The following is an 18,263-nucleotide window of genomic DNA, read 5'->3' on the forward strand; positions in this document are numbered from 1 at the left end:
AAAGAGCGTTAGTACGGAATAACCCTGACTTTTTTTGCTTCATTCAAAACTTGGAAATCATGTGAAGACAGATTCACACAAAAGTGACTAAAATTCTTATGAATGATTTAAGTTTATGTGAGATTGTAAAATAAGAGTGATGAGTGGAGACTTTTTGGGTGTGTAGTTTAAATTTCTTGCCATTTTGGGGCATTTTTAAACATTCAGGTGGTTTTGACCAAATTTCCGAAAAAATAATTTTCGGTGTCTAATAATCCTAAAATTGGGCATTTTTATATCGAATTTTTGTACCAAAGAACAATTATAATCCATCTTGGTACATATCTTGCACTTTAATACTTGGCGAGTCATTTGTTACGTTCGTTTTTGCTCAGGAAATTCAGCCCTGCCTCCAGCGGTGCGCATATTTTGTTGCAATCCTGAACTTGACTTGTTAATGAACAAAACCGTTCGTGTAGTTCAACTTAGCATTGCATCTATCCAAATCTTGGCTATGTTTTTTAGCAAGATTGACCAATTGAAAGTGCAAAATATGAAAACCACTCTTTTTTAACTAGTCTTCAAAAAATCATAAAAAGGGCTAACAGTTCGTGGCATCTGAAATTTAGACCTTTTGAGGAGGAGGCATTCATTCTAAGAAGTTGCAATATTGACTTTAATTAAGTTTGCAACACCCAATTTGAGATTTTGTAACACAAGTACACCAAAATAAAAGTGCAAAGAAAATAATCCATTTAGTACAGCCTCTTTTCAACACAACTGGCCATTTAACTTCAATAAGTTATTGATGGTTGACAAATTCATTAGATAACGTATTGTAAATTTGATTATTTAGTAACACTGTTTTGGCTCAATTGAAAATTAGTCATTAAAACTCAGTGGTGTACAGAGTCTCAAATTTCACACTTGCCATTGATTTAAAAAAAACACTAGCAATGTATAATATCTGTGAATCAAATATTTTTATTTTCGTAATTATTGGGGCTGTTTTTTAATATTTTACCCTTTTAAAAGAAAATATTATTTCTATATTTCACCAGACACAGTTGATACTCTTTATCATCAAACTTAATGTATGACTTGTTCAAACAATAAACAATAAACAACCTTTATTGCATTGTAGAACCATCAATAGGAGTAATGGGAAGAACAAACATTAGCAGAAAAAACGCTGTCTTTTCTTTTTTTGCCGCGATATGTCTCATTATGAAACAAGTTGTCCCTATTGTTTGCTTGAACAAAGGTTGCTGGATATTTAGATTTATGTTCCCATCTTGGAAACGATAGTAATTTAAGGGATTTTTTGTACACTTGGCACTCAAGTTCATCTATGGACGACTGAAATCTGAGAAGTAAGCTTCAGCGTATTCAAGCATACGACAACTAGTTGTGGTATCGTTGAGATCAAAAGATATAGCTGGATGAGAACAAATCGATGTTGTACCAGAAAAAGATCAACAATACCTTGGTAACAAATGGATGCCGAAGATACGACCAAGTGATTGAGTACGAGTGATAAATGGTCAGAATCACCCCCATAAATCCCAAACACATCCATATGACTTTCTTGAATCCATGAGTTTTGTGGGCTTGAGCAAATCCTTGAACTTCTGTTATTGACATACTTGGTAGTAAACCTTTTTGACAAAAGTGTAAGCAAATGGAAGGTTCAGCGATGAAAATGAGCATTTACAAAGCATAAAATGGCTTTGTGTAAGACCTCATGACAAACGATGAATTCGACCCTCGACGTAATGAGAACAAAAAGAACCTACCTGAATGTTTCGGAACCTTAGAATTTGGCAAAAAGTGGGTATTGTCCTTGTCCGTCAGATATGAGAAGTACATTCAACTACGATTGAAGCAACTTAACACTTGTCTAATGTTTCAGTTAATAAAGAAGGGAACGAGAAGAATGTGAACCAATGTTTACACAAAGTACTTCCCTCCTTAGATAAATATGTCGTTTCCATTTATGTCTAATGTTTTACAGAGACGTTAGAGTTTGTCGCCCGCCATGTACATAAAGAGGCAAACGAAAAGGAATTTACTCCTTTAATCAAATTTTCTGCGTCGTAATGGTATATCTTGCCCATTATTCTAGGGTGTCGAAGATAAATGTACTCTGGGAATACATTTCGGGATCGACTTAATTAAACAAGCACCTTCGAAGCCCGTGATCCTCAAAGCCAAAATGCTTGTTTTCAAGGGAATAATGTACAAGGCTTAGCCTCACTGGGACAAATCGAGAGCGATTGTCCAATCGTGATCGAAGACGATTGATTTTGATCGATTCAATATGCGAAGATTAAGATACATCATGCCCCATGGGAAAGAAATGTAAGGCAAAAGAAACAAAACCACGAGGTGATTCGTAGTGACCACAGTACAGGCCATGGGTTAATTATTTCATTTATTTATGATAAAAGTAACATCGTTTTTGCGACTCTTGTTCCTAATAACATGGTCGAAACATATGAAAAAGAGAAACATCCTGCTATTTTATCCTTTTATCTATCTTTTACGTTTATGATAATTGAAAGCGCAGTTTTACACTTTGAAATGACCTACAATCGCAATAAAGCTTATCGTTATCACACAAAATTGAGTTGATTAGCATCATAAAAACATTTTTGAATTTGCCAAAAGACAAAGAAGTACCAAAATCGTCCGAGGCATTAAGTAGTTGATTGGATCTCGATGTCATAGTGAGCATAACGAGAAGTTTTTCAGTACATGTGGAAAAAGTGTAAAGAGAGAAAAAGAGCTTGCAGGACCAAAGCAAGTAAGGGGAGGTACGTGCATACGTAGATTCTTAGTTGCTGCAAAGTAGACGGTTATCCAGATGACAAAGAACTTTTGCTAGCTCCCGCCGGTAAAGAAATTTGACCGGAAGCCAAATAAAGATACAAGATCTCCCGTACTCCCAAGGGATATTTGGCCATAGAACAAGAGGATGTTAGCAAGCCCCTGACCAATAGAGACATTCCGGGTACGGGCGTCTCCTGAAAGTTCTAATGAAACACCTAGCCCTCTTTGAGCTTTGGGGCGAGGAAAGGATCACACGTCTGTCTCAGACTTAGTCTTTATTCATCTTCCACTTCCTCCTAGAGTGACGCACTACAGTATACCCCCAGGACCGATTAGTATACCACATGAATACAGTTTTTATAATGAAGGGCTACTGCAGTTGACTTGTATTCCCCAGAGTGGCCAGCGGTTCGAAGACCATCTTATGGAGCTTGATGGTAACGGTGTCAGGCTTTCCATTCTTTGCAAGAGTGTAAATTTTTGGGGTACGGGCAAGGACCTTAAAGGGACAGTGGCCGTTTTGATGAGTTCACCCGCTCCCAGACGTGGGAGGCTGTGTGCATGCCGTTTAGGATATAACTCTTGTCATCAGTTTGGGCACGGTGCCAGGCAGCAGTGGAGAAAGTGTGCGAGTCCACTACCTTCCGTAGTTGTACGAAGTCATCAATGCTGGCAAACGTGGCCGATGAAGGGCGTGTGAAGTAAACGCCACTACTCAGCCGTGAGCGGATGTGTTAGTGAAGACTGATTGTCTACTCTTTAATCTGCAATGCTTAAACGCTTTGTCTCCAGAGAATCCAACGAATGCACTAATCAAGCCGCCTTGAGTAAAGAGTGACCAGATAGCGTAAATTCTCCCTATTTTGTTTATGTCTTCGTTATCATTCACAATAAAAGTCAGAAATTTAGTTTCTTAGCTTTACCGTGCTTCGTTTGGGATTACTGAGTAGATAAGAGAAAAATAATTAACGAAACTTAAAGATAACAAAAAACGGTGACTTTCTTTGGTACGAGGAGGTATGTGGTAGGCTACTGCATATTCATTACTCAAAGGAGAAACCAAGGGCATCTAATACTGTGCGTTTTCAGATCATCCTTTCTCATGACGATGCCGTAGTTCGTATACATTTATCACATATCCTATTCAATTTAACTTTCATTTGCGTTTTAATCACTTTTACCTGACAAGGTCGGAATCGGCCAACAACTTCAAAGTCTTTGAAAGTGTAACGCCGCATGCCCCGTACCCTGTAATGTTCAGTAGTACTTGATTCCAGGCTCTAATTGTCCTTGTCTAGAGTTCTTGTGTGCAATTTGGCGAGGAATGGTCATCAACGTTTTGCTTCTCAGGAACTCCTACTTTCATGGCTTAGGTTTTGGATTAGGGATGCCTTGACTGAGGGGGAAACTTGGGCAACGGTCTTGATCTTGAACATGTTGATTAGGTCTGAGGCTAACGTTACTTCTCCCTTTACTGTGATTCTCCCACGATACTGTACGAATATTTGTGAATCAACATGTTTTTACTACGTTATTTTCCCAACCGATCAATATCACCAATCAAAGTTTTACACAGTCCGTTCATTCATTTTTCAGACTTTTTTCTTCAACTTTTGGTGGACGAAGACAAACATTTTGAATCTTTAGGTTGATACATTTTGCACTTCTGAAGACTTTTATAGAAACCGTGTTGGATCAAGGTAAACTTACAAACTTTTCCTCTATGTTATGTGTGAATATGTAAAAAAATATTCATAAAGCAAAGCGTCAACTGATTGACAAAACCTCAATCTTTGTTTTGGCCAAAAAAAGATGTCGATTTGGCCACATAGAAAGGCTTGTGGAATGGCGATTAATTGAATAACTCTTTCGTCTTCTTCTTTCTACACATTTTGCAAGAAACAACAGACCAAATCCAAACCAAATAGGTTCCCCACACTTCAATAACGGCCACAAAAGAAAGACCCATGAATACCGACATGGAGCCTCCCATCTTGGCCAGAAATTCCCAATACGACTCGTACTTGTCCTTTTCAGAAAACTCGAGGCTCTCTTTTGAGCGGATAAAAATGTTGATCTTCATGACTGAGGTGTCCACTTTCCTCCGCCACAGAAAGTCCGTATACTTCTCGATATCCACCTCCTCAAAGTTGATCATATCCGTGGCCATAACAATTGGCCGAGTTATTCCAAAACGCTTGGCAATCTGTTTCCAGGATCCATCTGCGGGCCATTTACCTTGCGAGTGTAGAATGTCAAAAGTCACCTCTGTACAACTTAATATGCACCCACATGTGCTTTCGGGATCAGCCACGGTCGAGGTTGTCGTACAAGCGCTATCATTAAGTAAGCACGACTAAGAGAGGAAAAAACATGAAGTATTTACTTCAAAAGCACTTCGCCGAATCAATAATTAAATCAGACGTTATTTTTCCGTCATGGAAATATTTTGCATTCTCAAATGTAAATGTAAAGAACATGTTTTGTAATGAACCATTTTTATAATGAATCATTGTTTTATGTTTCTGTCTTAAACTGTTTTTACCCGAGCAAGATTTCCATTTGCCTCCAAAAAGATATACTGACGAGCTGCTCCGAGAATTTCATGTTCAGTTGCAACACATCCACATTTTTGATAGATGCTCTCCAATTGGCAGTAATGCTTGCACACGTTTTGATCGTAGTGAATATTAGCGAAAAGATCAATCACCACCTTTTTCTTAAAAGTCTCCACTTTAGCTTGGCTCCAATTTGAAATGCAATTCTTTTTAAAATTCCAAGAACCTCGGTTCAACGGAATAAGATGTGCCATGCCTGGTTCCAAATCGAGTCGATTAAGCCTGCCAATAAATGGACTCCAGATAATAAAGGAGTATAGATGCGAAATTTGAATACTCACGTCAAGGTTGGAAATGACAAAGGTCTTTGAATAGTCAAGGTTAATCCATGTTTTCCTTCTTGAATACCCTCTCGAAGCTTGGGATCTGAATTGAGCCGAATAAGCAATGCCATTCCATTTTCTTGCCCCACTCCAGCTTCCTTGACCAACCCTTTGAAGTTGAAGTGAAAGCAAACACCAGTCTTCGGCAAGTAATATGCAAAAAAATTGCTAAAGTTTTGATTATCATTGGCATATTTAAACTCATGGATAGTTGATTCCATAGATTCGCCAATGACTATTTTGGTGAAGCCCAATAGAGAGTTGTATAGATCATCAAAGTTATAGTTCAGAAACTGATCTCCATCGGAACAATTGGTTAGACATCCGGCCATTTTAAACAGGCGACAAACTTTGGGCAGCTCTCCTTGAATTTGTTCATGATCTAGACCGCTATTATTTTTCAATAAGTTATGTATTTGAAAGGCCATGTCACAGCTGATTTGATTCAGAGTACAGAGAGTAACTGCTGGGAATGCGCTGGACTCAGAAATAGTTTTCAAATCCACCTAAAAAGGCCAGATATGTGNCACAGCTGATTTGATTCAGAGTACAGAGAGTAACTGCTGGGAATGCGCTGGACTCAGAAATAGTTTTCAAATCCACCTAAAAAGGCCAGATATGTGATTATGAATTATGAAATTTGAAACACATTTTAAGGAGTCCTTTTGTTTTGTTAATGGCGAGAGAAAATACAATTTGTTTGCCACCCATAATGAAAATTCAAGAGGCAAACTTTGGCGACTGGAAATCAGTTTGCCTCTAAACGACCCCTCTCAGTAAGGAAAAGGTTATTAAAAGTACGACTATTCGTCCTTAGCATGTCCATACATATTCTATTGGCCTTTTTCAAACCTCCTATTGACACCAATAAGTACTACCAACACAATCGATCATAAATCGAGTTGCATCTTCCTTGATAAAAAATGCAAAAAATGAACAGTACAAATTGGACATTATATTTTTATCGTTTGGAAATATGAGCAAGAGCTAGCAAAATTAATGGGTTCAAACATTCGTTAAGAAGACGATGAATGGCTCAACTCAAGACATACAAGCGATAAAATGTTTCATCATCCAAACCTGAGTCAAAACTGGACCTTCTTGAAACTCTTCAAGAACATTGTTTAATCGGTTGAACGTAAGGAATAGCCCCAGGGTACCCAACATAAGCCAGATCTTGGAGCGGAAGCCTGTGGTCCGGAAAGCGTTAGAAAAACCAGGGAGCCCACCAAAGGATTGTTGTAACCGCTCCATATTGGCCAAATACTGGCAAAGAAATGGCTTTGGGGATTGATTGTTCTAAGGTGTGTCTCTAACTTTGACTTCTAATTATTGGACATGGGCGGTTGGGCGGGCATGTTTGAATAATCATTAAACAATACGCCGTTGTTTTAACAGTAGGGCGCTGACAGCATGTCAATGTTTTAGCATATTAAGGTTTTCTAATAATGACCTCCCTCTACCTTTCTTGGGTTTGCTCACAAGCGATAAGTTAATGAAAATTATCAAGTTTTCGTTTGTTGTCGCTGACATCAAAAATTCATTTGACAACTCTTCACCAATTGTCAGTCACTCCCAAGTACTTCAAATGCCTTTGGATAACCATGTCACACAGGCAAGCAATGGCAACGCAATCGAAAACAAATTGGTTCCCAAAGTTGTTATGCTTGTTTTCGCTTGCGATGTGAAGTGGTTAAAGGTAGTCAGAAAGCATTTAATATAGGTTGGTAGTCATTTTTTTGTCCTGATGGTTCAATTTTATTACTAATCAACTTTGTTTCAAATGATCAGAGCTGCGCAAATGAACATTGGACAAGGAGCTTGGTGGAGGTATCAGCAATATTTAAACCATCTTGCATTAAAATTAATCCAAACCTTTGACCAGTGGATGCATGCATCATTGATAAGTGAGCCATTTTGAATAGAAATTATAGCTGTCGTTCCACTCCAAGTCCTTCAAGCTCAAGTGAAACCTTCATGTCGCCCCAATTTCAAACCGAGCAGGTGTATACCTATTTTAGAAGAAACATGCCATCTACCTTAAAAACGAGCCTAAACAGGACCGACCACGCTTTCAAGAAAATCAGATCTCGATCCTTGCAAGGGAACCAAAAGCACCTCCCTGTTTGAATTTCAAAACTTTTTTGCCGTCAGACCATTTTGAAGTCTTTGGAAGTCTTTTCTCATCACGTAGATCATCATGTAGATATTTAAGCAATGACTTCATGTTTTGTTGTCTGTTTTTGAATGATGGTCTTTTCAAATATGAGCATAATTTTAGATTATCCGTCAAAAATTGAATGCGTTTTTAGATTGGGTGAGTGGCCTATTTGAGCGTGAGGGGTCAGAAGATGCCCTCAGTTTATATATTGCGCACTTTGGGATTTTGGCCTCGCTGAGCTTATAAAACCTTTACCAAAGATACAGTTGTTTAAGGAACGACAATGATTTTCTTGATTATTGGCCTCAACACTTATTGATTGGGAAGATTTTATAAGCAAATTGCCATGAGAGGGTCAAAAGATGAATAACTTGATGACCCAAACGGATAGCCAAATTAGACAGAGCTTATATTTTCTTTAAAGACATGTCGATTTCAGGGCAATACTCATTTGCTAAAAAAATCAGTCTTTTTAGTACGAAATTTGTAGGTATTGTATGAAGATATATTTGAAATTAATACCTTTTAGTATTTCTTGCTTTTTTTCACTTTGGAAAATGCAAATAACCTTAAAAGGCTGGGTTTGACCCGATTATTAGAGCAAGTTGGACACAAAATAAACACATGGGTAAGACCTTACTAACGTGAAACGAAGTAAGTCGGTTTGTGTCCATGTCTTACTACATTTAAAAGGTTCATTGCTTTTGACACAAACGGGCATTGGAGTTCAAAATTGGAAAACGCCTTTTTAGCCAACAAGAGCCCAACTTGTGGGAGGGAAAATATACTTAGTTAGTTCATCTGGATTAAAGTTGTGGTTCCCCCTCCTAAACCACCACGATTCATTTGCACAAAGACCCTAGCTTAAATATCAAATACTTTAAACAACATGATTTCTATCTAGTGTATAAACACATGTTCATAAATTGAAATAAATTATGGTGATATGGCACAAAACTTACAAATATGTTCGTGGCGCACTCTCACAACAAAACTAAATCGTAACTAGACACTAAGTTTGAGGCAAACCAGAGCCAAAGCAAAACATTTATCAAGAAATGACGCTTATTTAAAGAAGTGTCAAGATTGGCATACATCCCCTCTCCCAATTATACCTGTTCAGTGGTGGCGTAGCCCTTGGTCCACTTAAGGCTCTGTAGGGGTCAGTCCACTTACAGATCCTGAAATGAGGCATCTTTTGGACTACCCAACTCCATGAGCTTCTCTTTACATAGATCAGTGCTCGACCGTTAGATGGCAGGAAAAAAACTGTTGAACGATTGTTGGAGGATCTGAAGGATCATGCATTGAGCGAAACTTAACAATAGTATTCCTTGACTAAATTTGTAAGATATGGGAAAACTTAAAATTTGCCACGAAACAAAAACTAAAATAGAGACAGTATCGATTTGTTATATTTTTGACATTTATTCAAAATTGACGCAAAAATGAACAATTTTCTCATACAAAGACAAAATCAAGCCGGCAAGTGTCATGAAAGATATTCCAAGGTAAATAGACATGGCTCCACCCCAGGTGATAAAAAAGGCCCAAAATGATTCGAATTTGGCGATCTCCTCGATAAGTATTCTCTGGTTAGAATCAAAGAAAATAGTAACCCGAGCCAATTTTCCCATTATGTTATTTTTCATCATCGTTTGACTTATCGGATTTGTTGACTTTGTGTAATTGTCGTCCAGTCCTCCAAATGTTTTGGCCGCATTTTGCCAAAATTCCATGGATGGCCATTTTGAGGATGAGACAGTGACATCATAAGATATCAAATCACAAGACATTTGGCAATTGCAAATTTTCCGACTGTCATTTAAGTCGAGATCATTCTTTTTTAAGCAATTCCAAACATCTGATTTGTATTCTTCACATTTTGGCGTTATCTAAGAGAGAAAAATTGGATTAGGACAAGGGATGTTCGAATTGATTGGTACATCGGTAATCTACTTCACGTTTACATAACTGGGAATTTGGTTGGCAGTGCTTCACTCGCTTTTAGTTTCTGTCACGGCTCGAGTAAAATCAAACCCTTCAATTGATGATATCTTATGGGGAATTTTGACTTTTTTTTTAAAGTAAAGTTGAAGAGGTCATCGCGGAAACTCCCGTTGATGAGGAAGCATGGTGTAACGATCAACCCTAACCTCATTGTGGACCTAATGCTTTCAGATGTTTTATTGTGAACTACTGAATATCTTACCAAAAAGAAATAAATCTCGTGCTCACACGTTGCGGTTGATAACTAGTCACGAATACCTAATCAGGCAGAGGAAGTTGTCTATATTTCAAAATGCCTAGAACTTGATATGGAAGAGGGTGTGTGGTCGGTTGTTTTGGGAGCGTTCTCATCGATTTCATTGATAATAATATTAATAATAATTATTAATTAATAATAATAATAGTTAAATTTAAATCGCGGTTAAGACCAATGGTGTAACTTGGCATCTTGACCTCTCAAAAGCTAGTCAAAACTCAGCTACATATCTTTCGTGTTCTGGATGATTTTATGTTGCGGGGAACAGATTCAAAGCGGAGAACCAAGAACATTTGCGGATCCTGAGTGCTTATGTAGTTGATGATAATTTTAAAAATTCAATCAGTTGGCAGTGTAAGCGGGCAAGTCATCATTCTGCGACATATGAATAACAACGTTGTCGCTTTAAGAAGCTAAAAATTAGGGTCATCTAAATGCACCAAAAGTGGTGTTACGGTCTTCAATTTCAATGCCAAAGAGCAAAAAAAGAGTGCGTGTGCCTCAAGGCTTTTAAGATTTATTTGTTCTTATACTTGAGAATCAAGCTTTATAGATATCGAATAGGAAAGAGAGAGAGAACTAGCTCAATATTGATAAGTCTTCGAAAAGTCATAGTTTTCATTTCTTGGGGAGTTTCCAAGACCCGAAATGTCAAATTATTGCGCAGCAAATTTCTCGAAATCATTAAATCAAAATGGAGACTAACATATTCCCTTTGCCTATTAGTAATGAACGAACAAGAAATGGAATGCGCCATAATTCTTACTTATACTAAAATGCAGTGTGTTAAATTGTAAAGGTCTCACGTGGTATGATTTATCAATATCCACTACACTGATTCTGGCCCATGTGCAATTACACTTTTCCACCAAATGGTTCATTCGACAGATGGCATGGCAAGACTCCTGGTGATAGCCAACCAAGCCTTGAGCGATGACTTGCCGGATGATTTCAGGCACTAGATGGAAGAAACTTTCTTCCCAAGCATGAATACATTTACTCTCAAATGGGGCTGCCAACTTCTTGTGTTGAACCTCCCTCAAACTCATTGAAACTGAGGTGCCGGGTTGAACTATGATTCTGAAATAGAAAAGCGGCATTTGCATAAGGGTATCATTCACCATTATTCACCATTACTTCTTGTTACTCCCAAGACACAATAAATATTATCTAGAAAGGCTTCTTTAGAGATAATGGAGATTTAAAGTTCTTTATGATGTTGCCATCTCTCAGGAAATATTTTAGTTTGATATAATATGACAGTAAGTTTGCATTGAGTGGTCATTGAGAGTTAAATATTATTGTTCATTACTGTATTGATTATATATTGGTTAATAAAGTTCATTTCTGTGTTACTTTGTTGTCTGCTTCGCTTCTTGATAACTTGTCTTTCTTCTTTATATTTCTTGATTACTTCCTATCTCCATCTAATAGATTCGTATATTCAATTTGCTTTAAGGAAGTGCAGTATATTGTTGTTTTATATTGTTGCCCTGCATCTCAAGACGACGGGATAATAGTCTTTTCTAGTTTCCTTTTTCTTTTCTTGGTCTCTTGATCTTGCAAACATTTGTGTTTGTTATTAATAGTCTCTTTGCATTCATGATCGAAGCCATATTGGAAAAAGTCAGGAAAGAGGCTTGACAATGTTTGGACTTGGTCTTAGCAGGGAAGGATCCTTCTGTAGTCAATTAGTCAGTAAAGCCTTACATCATTGAGGCTTTAGCTGTTCTGGTCAGTGAGACCAGGGTGTTGCTTGAATAACAGGCTCAACAAGTATTTGAAGAGTTGACTTATTTGACCAGTCTAGAGGTTGAAGAAAATATCTCCACTTGAAGTAGAGCAAGAAAAGACAACCGTTGAGAAAAAAGTCTGGTATGTTTACATTAAACAGCCTTGTCCTGACAAAGGAAAAGGCTGTCAATTTGACCACCCAATATGGTGTCAAAAAAGACCCTACCCTCGTCCCTGTAGAAAGGCGCAGATAAATTCAGAAATTAGCGTAGCTTAGCTTGGTCTTGTGGTTTTAGAGCTGACCCTATTACTAGACCTAATCCCGCCCCGCCTCCCTATCCTAAACCGTTTAGCTTCCTCCTTCCCCCTCCTCCTATCTCCCACTCTCTTTCTCACTTCCCACCTCTTTCTCTAAATACCCAATCCACACCAATTTCTATCGACATCCTTCTCCCAAATGTTCCTTGTCCCACTCTGTTAAGTATTCGTAATTAACAAGCCGTTTATTCTTTTTATTGGAAGAGTAGTGGATGGGTAGAAGGGTAAAGAGGAAGTGTCTAGAACAGAAGGGAGTTACTAGAGGGATCTAGAGTAGGGAAGTCAACTATTGGAATGGATGGCTAGATCATGACTTGTCATCTCCCCCCAAGATGGCGGCATTAAATAACTAATTTAGAAGTAATCATGACGCTCTAAAGCGGACGGTTTTCGGTCGGGATCTGGCACCTCGCCGAAGAATGGGCGCTGGAGGGTCAGGGTCGCCATTTACCGGTGTACCGGTGTGTCCTCCGACGCGTCGGGTTGATGGGATGATTTGGTGGGATGGGGACGAAGATGACATCGGTTCCGTATAAATGTACGGCCATCCATCAAGATTTCATAGGATCGTCCATCAGGTCGAGTTCTGAGGATCAAGGCCGAATGATCCCATTTCTTGGTCCGAGGGTTCTGGACGAGAACCCTACTTTGAGGCGTCAACATGGGTTGATCTTGGGTGAGCGCGTGGGATTCGAAGTGAGCCTTGACCTTCTCCGCCTCTCCCCTCCGCTTCTCCAGGGCCGCTAGCCAATCCTGCTCCGAGAGCCGCTCGTAGAGTTGGCCATGGCCGGGTGAACGGGTATGGAGTCGACGGTTGAAAAGCCATTGAGCCGGGCTGAGGCCGTCGGCACGGGGAACGTTTCGCCAATCCAGGAGAGATCCATGAAAGGAGCGCCAATCGTGGCCATGCTTTTGAAGAAGAATTTTCATGGATTTGACGGTGGATTCGGCGTGTCCATTGGAGACCGGATGATAGGCGGACGCTAGCTCGTGAGTAATATGATGATGATGGCAAAATTTCGCGAATTGAAATCGAAATTGAGGACCGCCATCAGATCGAATCGTTTGCGGGATCCCATGATCCACAAACCAATCTTGTAGGATATCGATGACCGCCTGGGTGTCCATCCGGGATAGACGGGCCACGCACGGCCAGCCCGAAAATCGGTCCGCCATGATGAGGTAATGAGCCCCAGCGCTCTCAAAGATGTCTACTCGTTAGTCAAATTGTGCAGTTTGATGATATTATAATCATTGTATTATCTTATATCTTATAAATAATTATGATCAACATTCTTTAAAGGCTATCAGGGGCTTGAGGCTTTCAAGTTCTCTTGGCCTTGATCGTGTTACATCTCAGTTTCTGATCAGATACCTTCTGGTCTATGCTCCTGTCTTCTTGTACTTGATGCGCTGTATCTTGGATCAAGGCAAATTTCCATCCTATTTAAAATTGGCTCATATTCTTCCAATTTTTAAACGGGGAAGGCAAATCACTCCCTTGTAGCTTTAGGCCGATTTCTCTCATCTCGAAAATTGCGAAGGCGTTTGAGAAGATCATGAAGTACAAACTTGTAGAGTTTCTTGAAGTCCATGATGTTCTTCCTCCTAGTCAGCACGGGTTCCAAGTGCATTTTAGCGCAGAAAACCAAATGATTGATTATATAGAACAGATTTTAAGGGACTAGAGAAATACGAGTCAGTAGATGGTGTCTATCTTGATTTTGCAAAAGCCTTCGATATGATAAATAATGGCTTTATGCTGAATAGACTTCATGACATTGGGATCTAAGGCAAGGAGGTAATTGGATGAGAAGCTTCATTCATAATAGGAAGCAAATTGTTAAGGTTGAAGGGTCACTTAGTGACATATATGATGTCGAGAAAGGGGTTCCCCAGGGTTCCATCTTAGGGCCTCTCCAGTTTATAACATTCGTTGTCTCGCTTCAAAAGCTTAGTAATACTACCAGTTTCTCTTCTTATGCTAACGATACAAAGTTAGTTTCAGGTAGGAATGGTCAAGATTCCACTAACCTTGCAAAGGACCTTTTTTATTCAACTGACCATTCAATCTCGAAATGAAGAGTTAATGCTTCTACCACAGGTCTGTGGCTTCTACCGATTGGAAACGGTCAAGCGGGCGATTTGTGAATCGGATACCCCTATCCAAGGGTGACGGAATACATGGTGTGGAGGCTCCTTGCAAAAATGTTATTTCCAGTTCTAGTCAAGTCAAAAAGCTTATTTTGCAAGCAATTTCAGGTGTGGCAATTTGAAGCTTAGGTAAAAAAAAATCTGAACGATTGAATGATTTTTCAGAACTGAGGGTATTTTAAAACCAAGTACAGTCATTGTTACGATGTACTAACCTGCGTCACCATATGTGGTGTCAATTTCCTTCAAATGACTCGCTCAAGTACACAGACAGTGCTAAATTTCATTTTTTTTTGTTTTTGTTTGGGTTTTCACGGGCTTTTCTAACCGCTACAGGGAATGTAATCCCCAGTAATATTAAAATGAAAGGTTATAATTCGTCTATTTATTACCTTTCAATTCTTATATGATATTTGGTCTACCAACGAATTTGAGTTGGCAGACCGAGCTAGTCCTTGAATGTAGGGTTGATCTGGTATGCTATCTAAAAATTTATCCAAGTCTGACTTGAAAGATGCAACCGGATCAACAAGGCCTACGTATTCCCTACCAATATTAGAGGGAAGTAAATTAAACAAAGAAGGAGCCCGAGAAAGAAGAGATGGCCGTTACTTCTCAACCAAAGCCCCAATTATGCTGAAATTTGCCCACTAAGTTTCTTCAAGTCACACCAAATTGATCTTGTCAAAAAAAAATATTGGCTTGATTGCAATCAGATTAAATGAAAATGCGCAACTGACTGCCCGAGCGGAGGTCTCCATGTCTTTCGTCTTTTTTGCCCTGTCAAATGACACGAGCGTTTCATGCAGGTATGCGACTAAGGGTACGCAGTTAAGAGGAGAAGCACATAATGACACGGGCACGTTATCCTTCTCCTAAAATTCAATCACAGACGAATCACATGCATGTGTTACAAATGATAGCTCGGTTTGAGCAAGGGAAACAATCAAATAATAGCCCTTTGCCAACATACGCAGGTTCTGCGACCTCGGAAATATATTCATACACACAGTGCACACAGACCTGTTATAGTCATCACTCATCAGAATAGAGAAGTGTGAAGCTTTGGAATTTCATAATAGTGCGCCCTCTGGTACTACCATGAAGTGAGTGTCACCACACTTCTTACTGATGACAAAATGATGGCACCGCATATTGTCTTCATATTTTCGGCATATTTTTCTTAATTGCCATGTGGTGTCATCTTTTGCAAATGAACTTGGACTTCAATGGTTTAAAATAGTTGTTCAAACGTAGTCCTAAGACGGCTAACAATATTGTCAATGAAGATGTAAAAGCACTGGATGAGCTAAAATCATGATTGTGAGCTAGTCAGGCTGCGCCACAATCGCTGTAAGGACAAAGCTGGAATCCGATCCGGTACTTCACACGTCTCTATATCTGATGGTTTTGCAACCCTTTGGAAAACTGTACTTACCGCTTGGCTCCTGATATATACTTTGGGGGAGCAAAATCAACAATGAAACCGTCCATATCGTTTAAAACCCCATGACGTGCTGGATTGGCCGAAGGAACTTTCAAGGAGATCTCCAAACAATGCTCCTTGCCAATTTTGTCAGCTTTTAGTATTCCATAATAGTTGACGAGCAACTGCAATGAGCTGTGGTAATACCCAAAACAAAACAAGTCTTTTGAGCAATCACTTGTCATTTTGAAAATTTCTCCATCCCACTTGACCTGGACCACAAAATCTTTTGGATGACTGAGGAATTTGCTTTTCCAGGAGGTGCTCATATCGTTTAAAGATCGCTCGACATTGGGCTCAGAGTTGTTACCCCATTCAACCATTTTCCCGTTGGTTGTTGTGTTACACTTCTGGATAAGATCGCTCCGATTGACTTCACACTGGCAGGAATGATAGAGCCAACAATATGATCCAAACGAAGAATCGGACAAGGTTTCAACATTCTCCAATAGATTTTCCAGCTTATTACAATTCACTTTTCTGGTGGTCGATATGGCCACAAACGGGAACAGCAATTTGTCTTGTGGCATCATGGAAAACTAAAATAATTGTAGTGGATGCTTTGATTACAAACTTCAAATTTATAATGTTTCTAATTTGAACGTTTAACCTAGAGCTTTAGTGGCATATGAATTTGAGAAAAATTCCATAATTGTCCCGATAGTACCTTGGTTACAAAGGGATGTCGCAGATACGATATGATTATTGAATAAGAATGATATATTGTCATAATCACTCCCAAGAACCCCAAGGACAGCCATATCGCTTTTTTAAATCCATGAGCCTTGAAAGCTTGGGAAAAACCTTGGACAGTCTCCATTGGCTTCAAGTCTTCATTGACTGGAATGAATATCCATCCAAAATGTAGGCGTCTCCTTGGAAAGCGTCATTTCTTGAAGACTTTCTCAGGTAAAGGATTGGAGCACGGTGTCTCAGGTACAACTTTGCCCCTGGAAGGTGATCATTAAACAACAGACTACGAATTGGCTAAGAAAACAAAGATTGAACGCAATGCTCCCTTAGTTTTAGTCTTAGTCTTCACTTAGTTTCTTCTTTGAACGGCCTACATGTGAAACCACACAACCATAAAGTTTGACAAGTATTGTGATTTCGATCTCTGTCCACATGAACTTGCATATGATCATTCCCAGTAGCGTAAAGGAAGTCCGCAAAAACATCATGCAATACCTCACTGTCACGGAGGTACCCATCACAATTAAAAAGATATTGCTAAAATGCCAAGACTTCTAGTTTTTCATTGTTAAAACACAACAAGGGCCAACTTCAATAAATCATGCAACATTAAAAGTACCTCTGATTAAAATATTAGTGCGCTGAAAACTTATTACAAGACGGTCCTTTTGAAAACGCAATTAAAATATTTTTGAGTATCCTTCATTACGTTTTTAATTGAAATTGCATAAAAATCCATCAAACAAACCCTTAGATATTAGTCTTTAAATGTCGTATTTGGCATCAAATTTTGTTTTGACTTATAGAAATTGTCGCGAAATCTAATATGTTTTTTCAATGTTGGTAACAGATATAAACATTTTCAACTTTTCTGAAGCAAGCAGGAAAAAAGAAAAAAAGCATTTTGTAATGCTACTGACTTAAATTGAACAATTCACAGGTATGATGCCATAATTGTCAAGTAGGAGATGACTCGTTTTGGTTTTGAGGTTAGAGAAATTTCTATTTCATTTGGTGCCTAATGAAAACGATATTTTTCATACCTGAGTCTTCGAGAGGATGAGAGTGGAGCTACACGTAGAGATGCTGTGATGAACACAATATATTGGCTAGTGGTGAATATAAAGTGCCAAGTAGTGAGAAGGAGCATAGCGCGAGCGGAATGTGACAGAGTGAAAATTATCCAAGTTTATTGCTCAGGGAACGATCTAATGACATGGAAGCCTAGCGTGAAACGGCCTTTTGACAATACTTGAAAGGCATAACACTTGAAGGAGACCAACCGCCATAAGCACCAATGTCCTTCCATCCCCACCCTAAGCCATGGAGGGCGATAAAACCACCAACCCGGCCTGAGTGAAGACCAAAATCCTTAGAGTCCAAGCCAATCTCGGTCAAGATATGTTTCTGGCCAGAACGGATTGCATTGTAAGAAGCCGGCCTGGAGGTTGAGAAATGATCCAATGAAGGAAGAAGTGGAGTGTAAGGGTCTTTTGGCACATGTGACAAGTAAAGCTTCGTAAACTGCACAGGGCAGAAGGTGCCATTGGATGCCTGAACAATTGCAAAGTGACCATGTCCTGTTTGGTCAATTTTGCGGGTTGCAAAAGTCAACTNTGAGCTTCCGATGCGTATAATGGCTGCAGCACCTTTGTTATCAGTTAAGTGCGCCACTTTCCGACCTTTGATTCTGGCAACC

At 39.1% G+C, this 18,263-nt stretch overlaps 2 protein-coding genes and 1 long non-coding RNA gene across 4 annotated transcripts; 1 reads left to right on the forward strand and 2 right to left on the reverse strand.

Moving 5' to 3' along the window:
* The first annotated feature begins 2,657 nt into the window (after nt 1-2,657).
* LOC131890924 (uncharacterized) lies at nt 2,658-10,992 on the forward strand. The gene is made up of 4 exons (XR_009374353.1): nt 2,658-2,795; nt 4,408-4,511; nt 4,849-5,157; nt 10,002-10,992. It is a non-coding gene; the product is annotated as an uncharacterized LOC131890924 (long non-coding RNA).
* Nucleotides 4,396-7,327, reverse strand: LOC131890923 (amiloride-sensitive sodium channel subunit gamma-like). 2 transcript variants are annotated; one of them, XM_059240377.1, is made up of 4 exons: nt 6,833-7,327; nt 5,711-5,892; nt 5,357-5,651; nt 4,396-5,167 (listed from the first exon to the last, which is right to left on the reverse strand). In XM_059240377.1, exons 1-4 carry the CDS (start codon nt 7,004-7,006, stop codon nt 4,664-4,666), a joined length of 1,155 nt encoding a protein of 384 aa, XP_059096360.1. In that variant the 5' UTR covers nt 7,007-7,327; the 3' UTR covers nt 4,396-4,663. The 2 variants fall into 2 exon arrangements, with proteins under 2 accessions (XP_059096360.1, XP_059096359.1); XM_059240376.1 differs by having other exon boundaries at nt 5,711-6,258; nt 6,356-7,327.
* LOC131890922 (uncharacterized) lies at nt 9,336-16,661 on the reverse strand. Its single transcript, XM_059240375.1, has 4 exons — nt 16,539-16,661; nt 15,824-16,410; nt 10,986-11,259; nt 9,336-9,808 (listed from the first exon to the last, which is right to left on the reverse strand). The coding sequence occupies exons 1-4, from the start codon at nt 16,599-16,601 to the stop codon at nt 9,341-9,343; spliced, it is 1,392 nt and encodes a 463-aa protein (XP_059096358.1). The 5' UTR covers nt 16,602-16,661; the 3' UTR covers nt 9,336-9,340.
* Between the last annotated feature and the right edge of the window lie 1,602 nt (nt 16,662-18,263).

This window comes from Tigriopus californicus, chromosome 11 (genome assembly GCF_007210705.1).
Source record: "Tigriopus californicus strain San Diego chromosome 11, Tcal_SD_v2.1, whole genome shotgun sequence".
Classification (NCBI taxonomy): Eukaryota; Metazoa; Arthropoda; class Copepoda; order Harpacticoida; family Harpacticidae; genus Tigriopus; species Tigriopus californicus.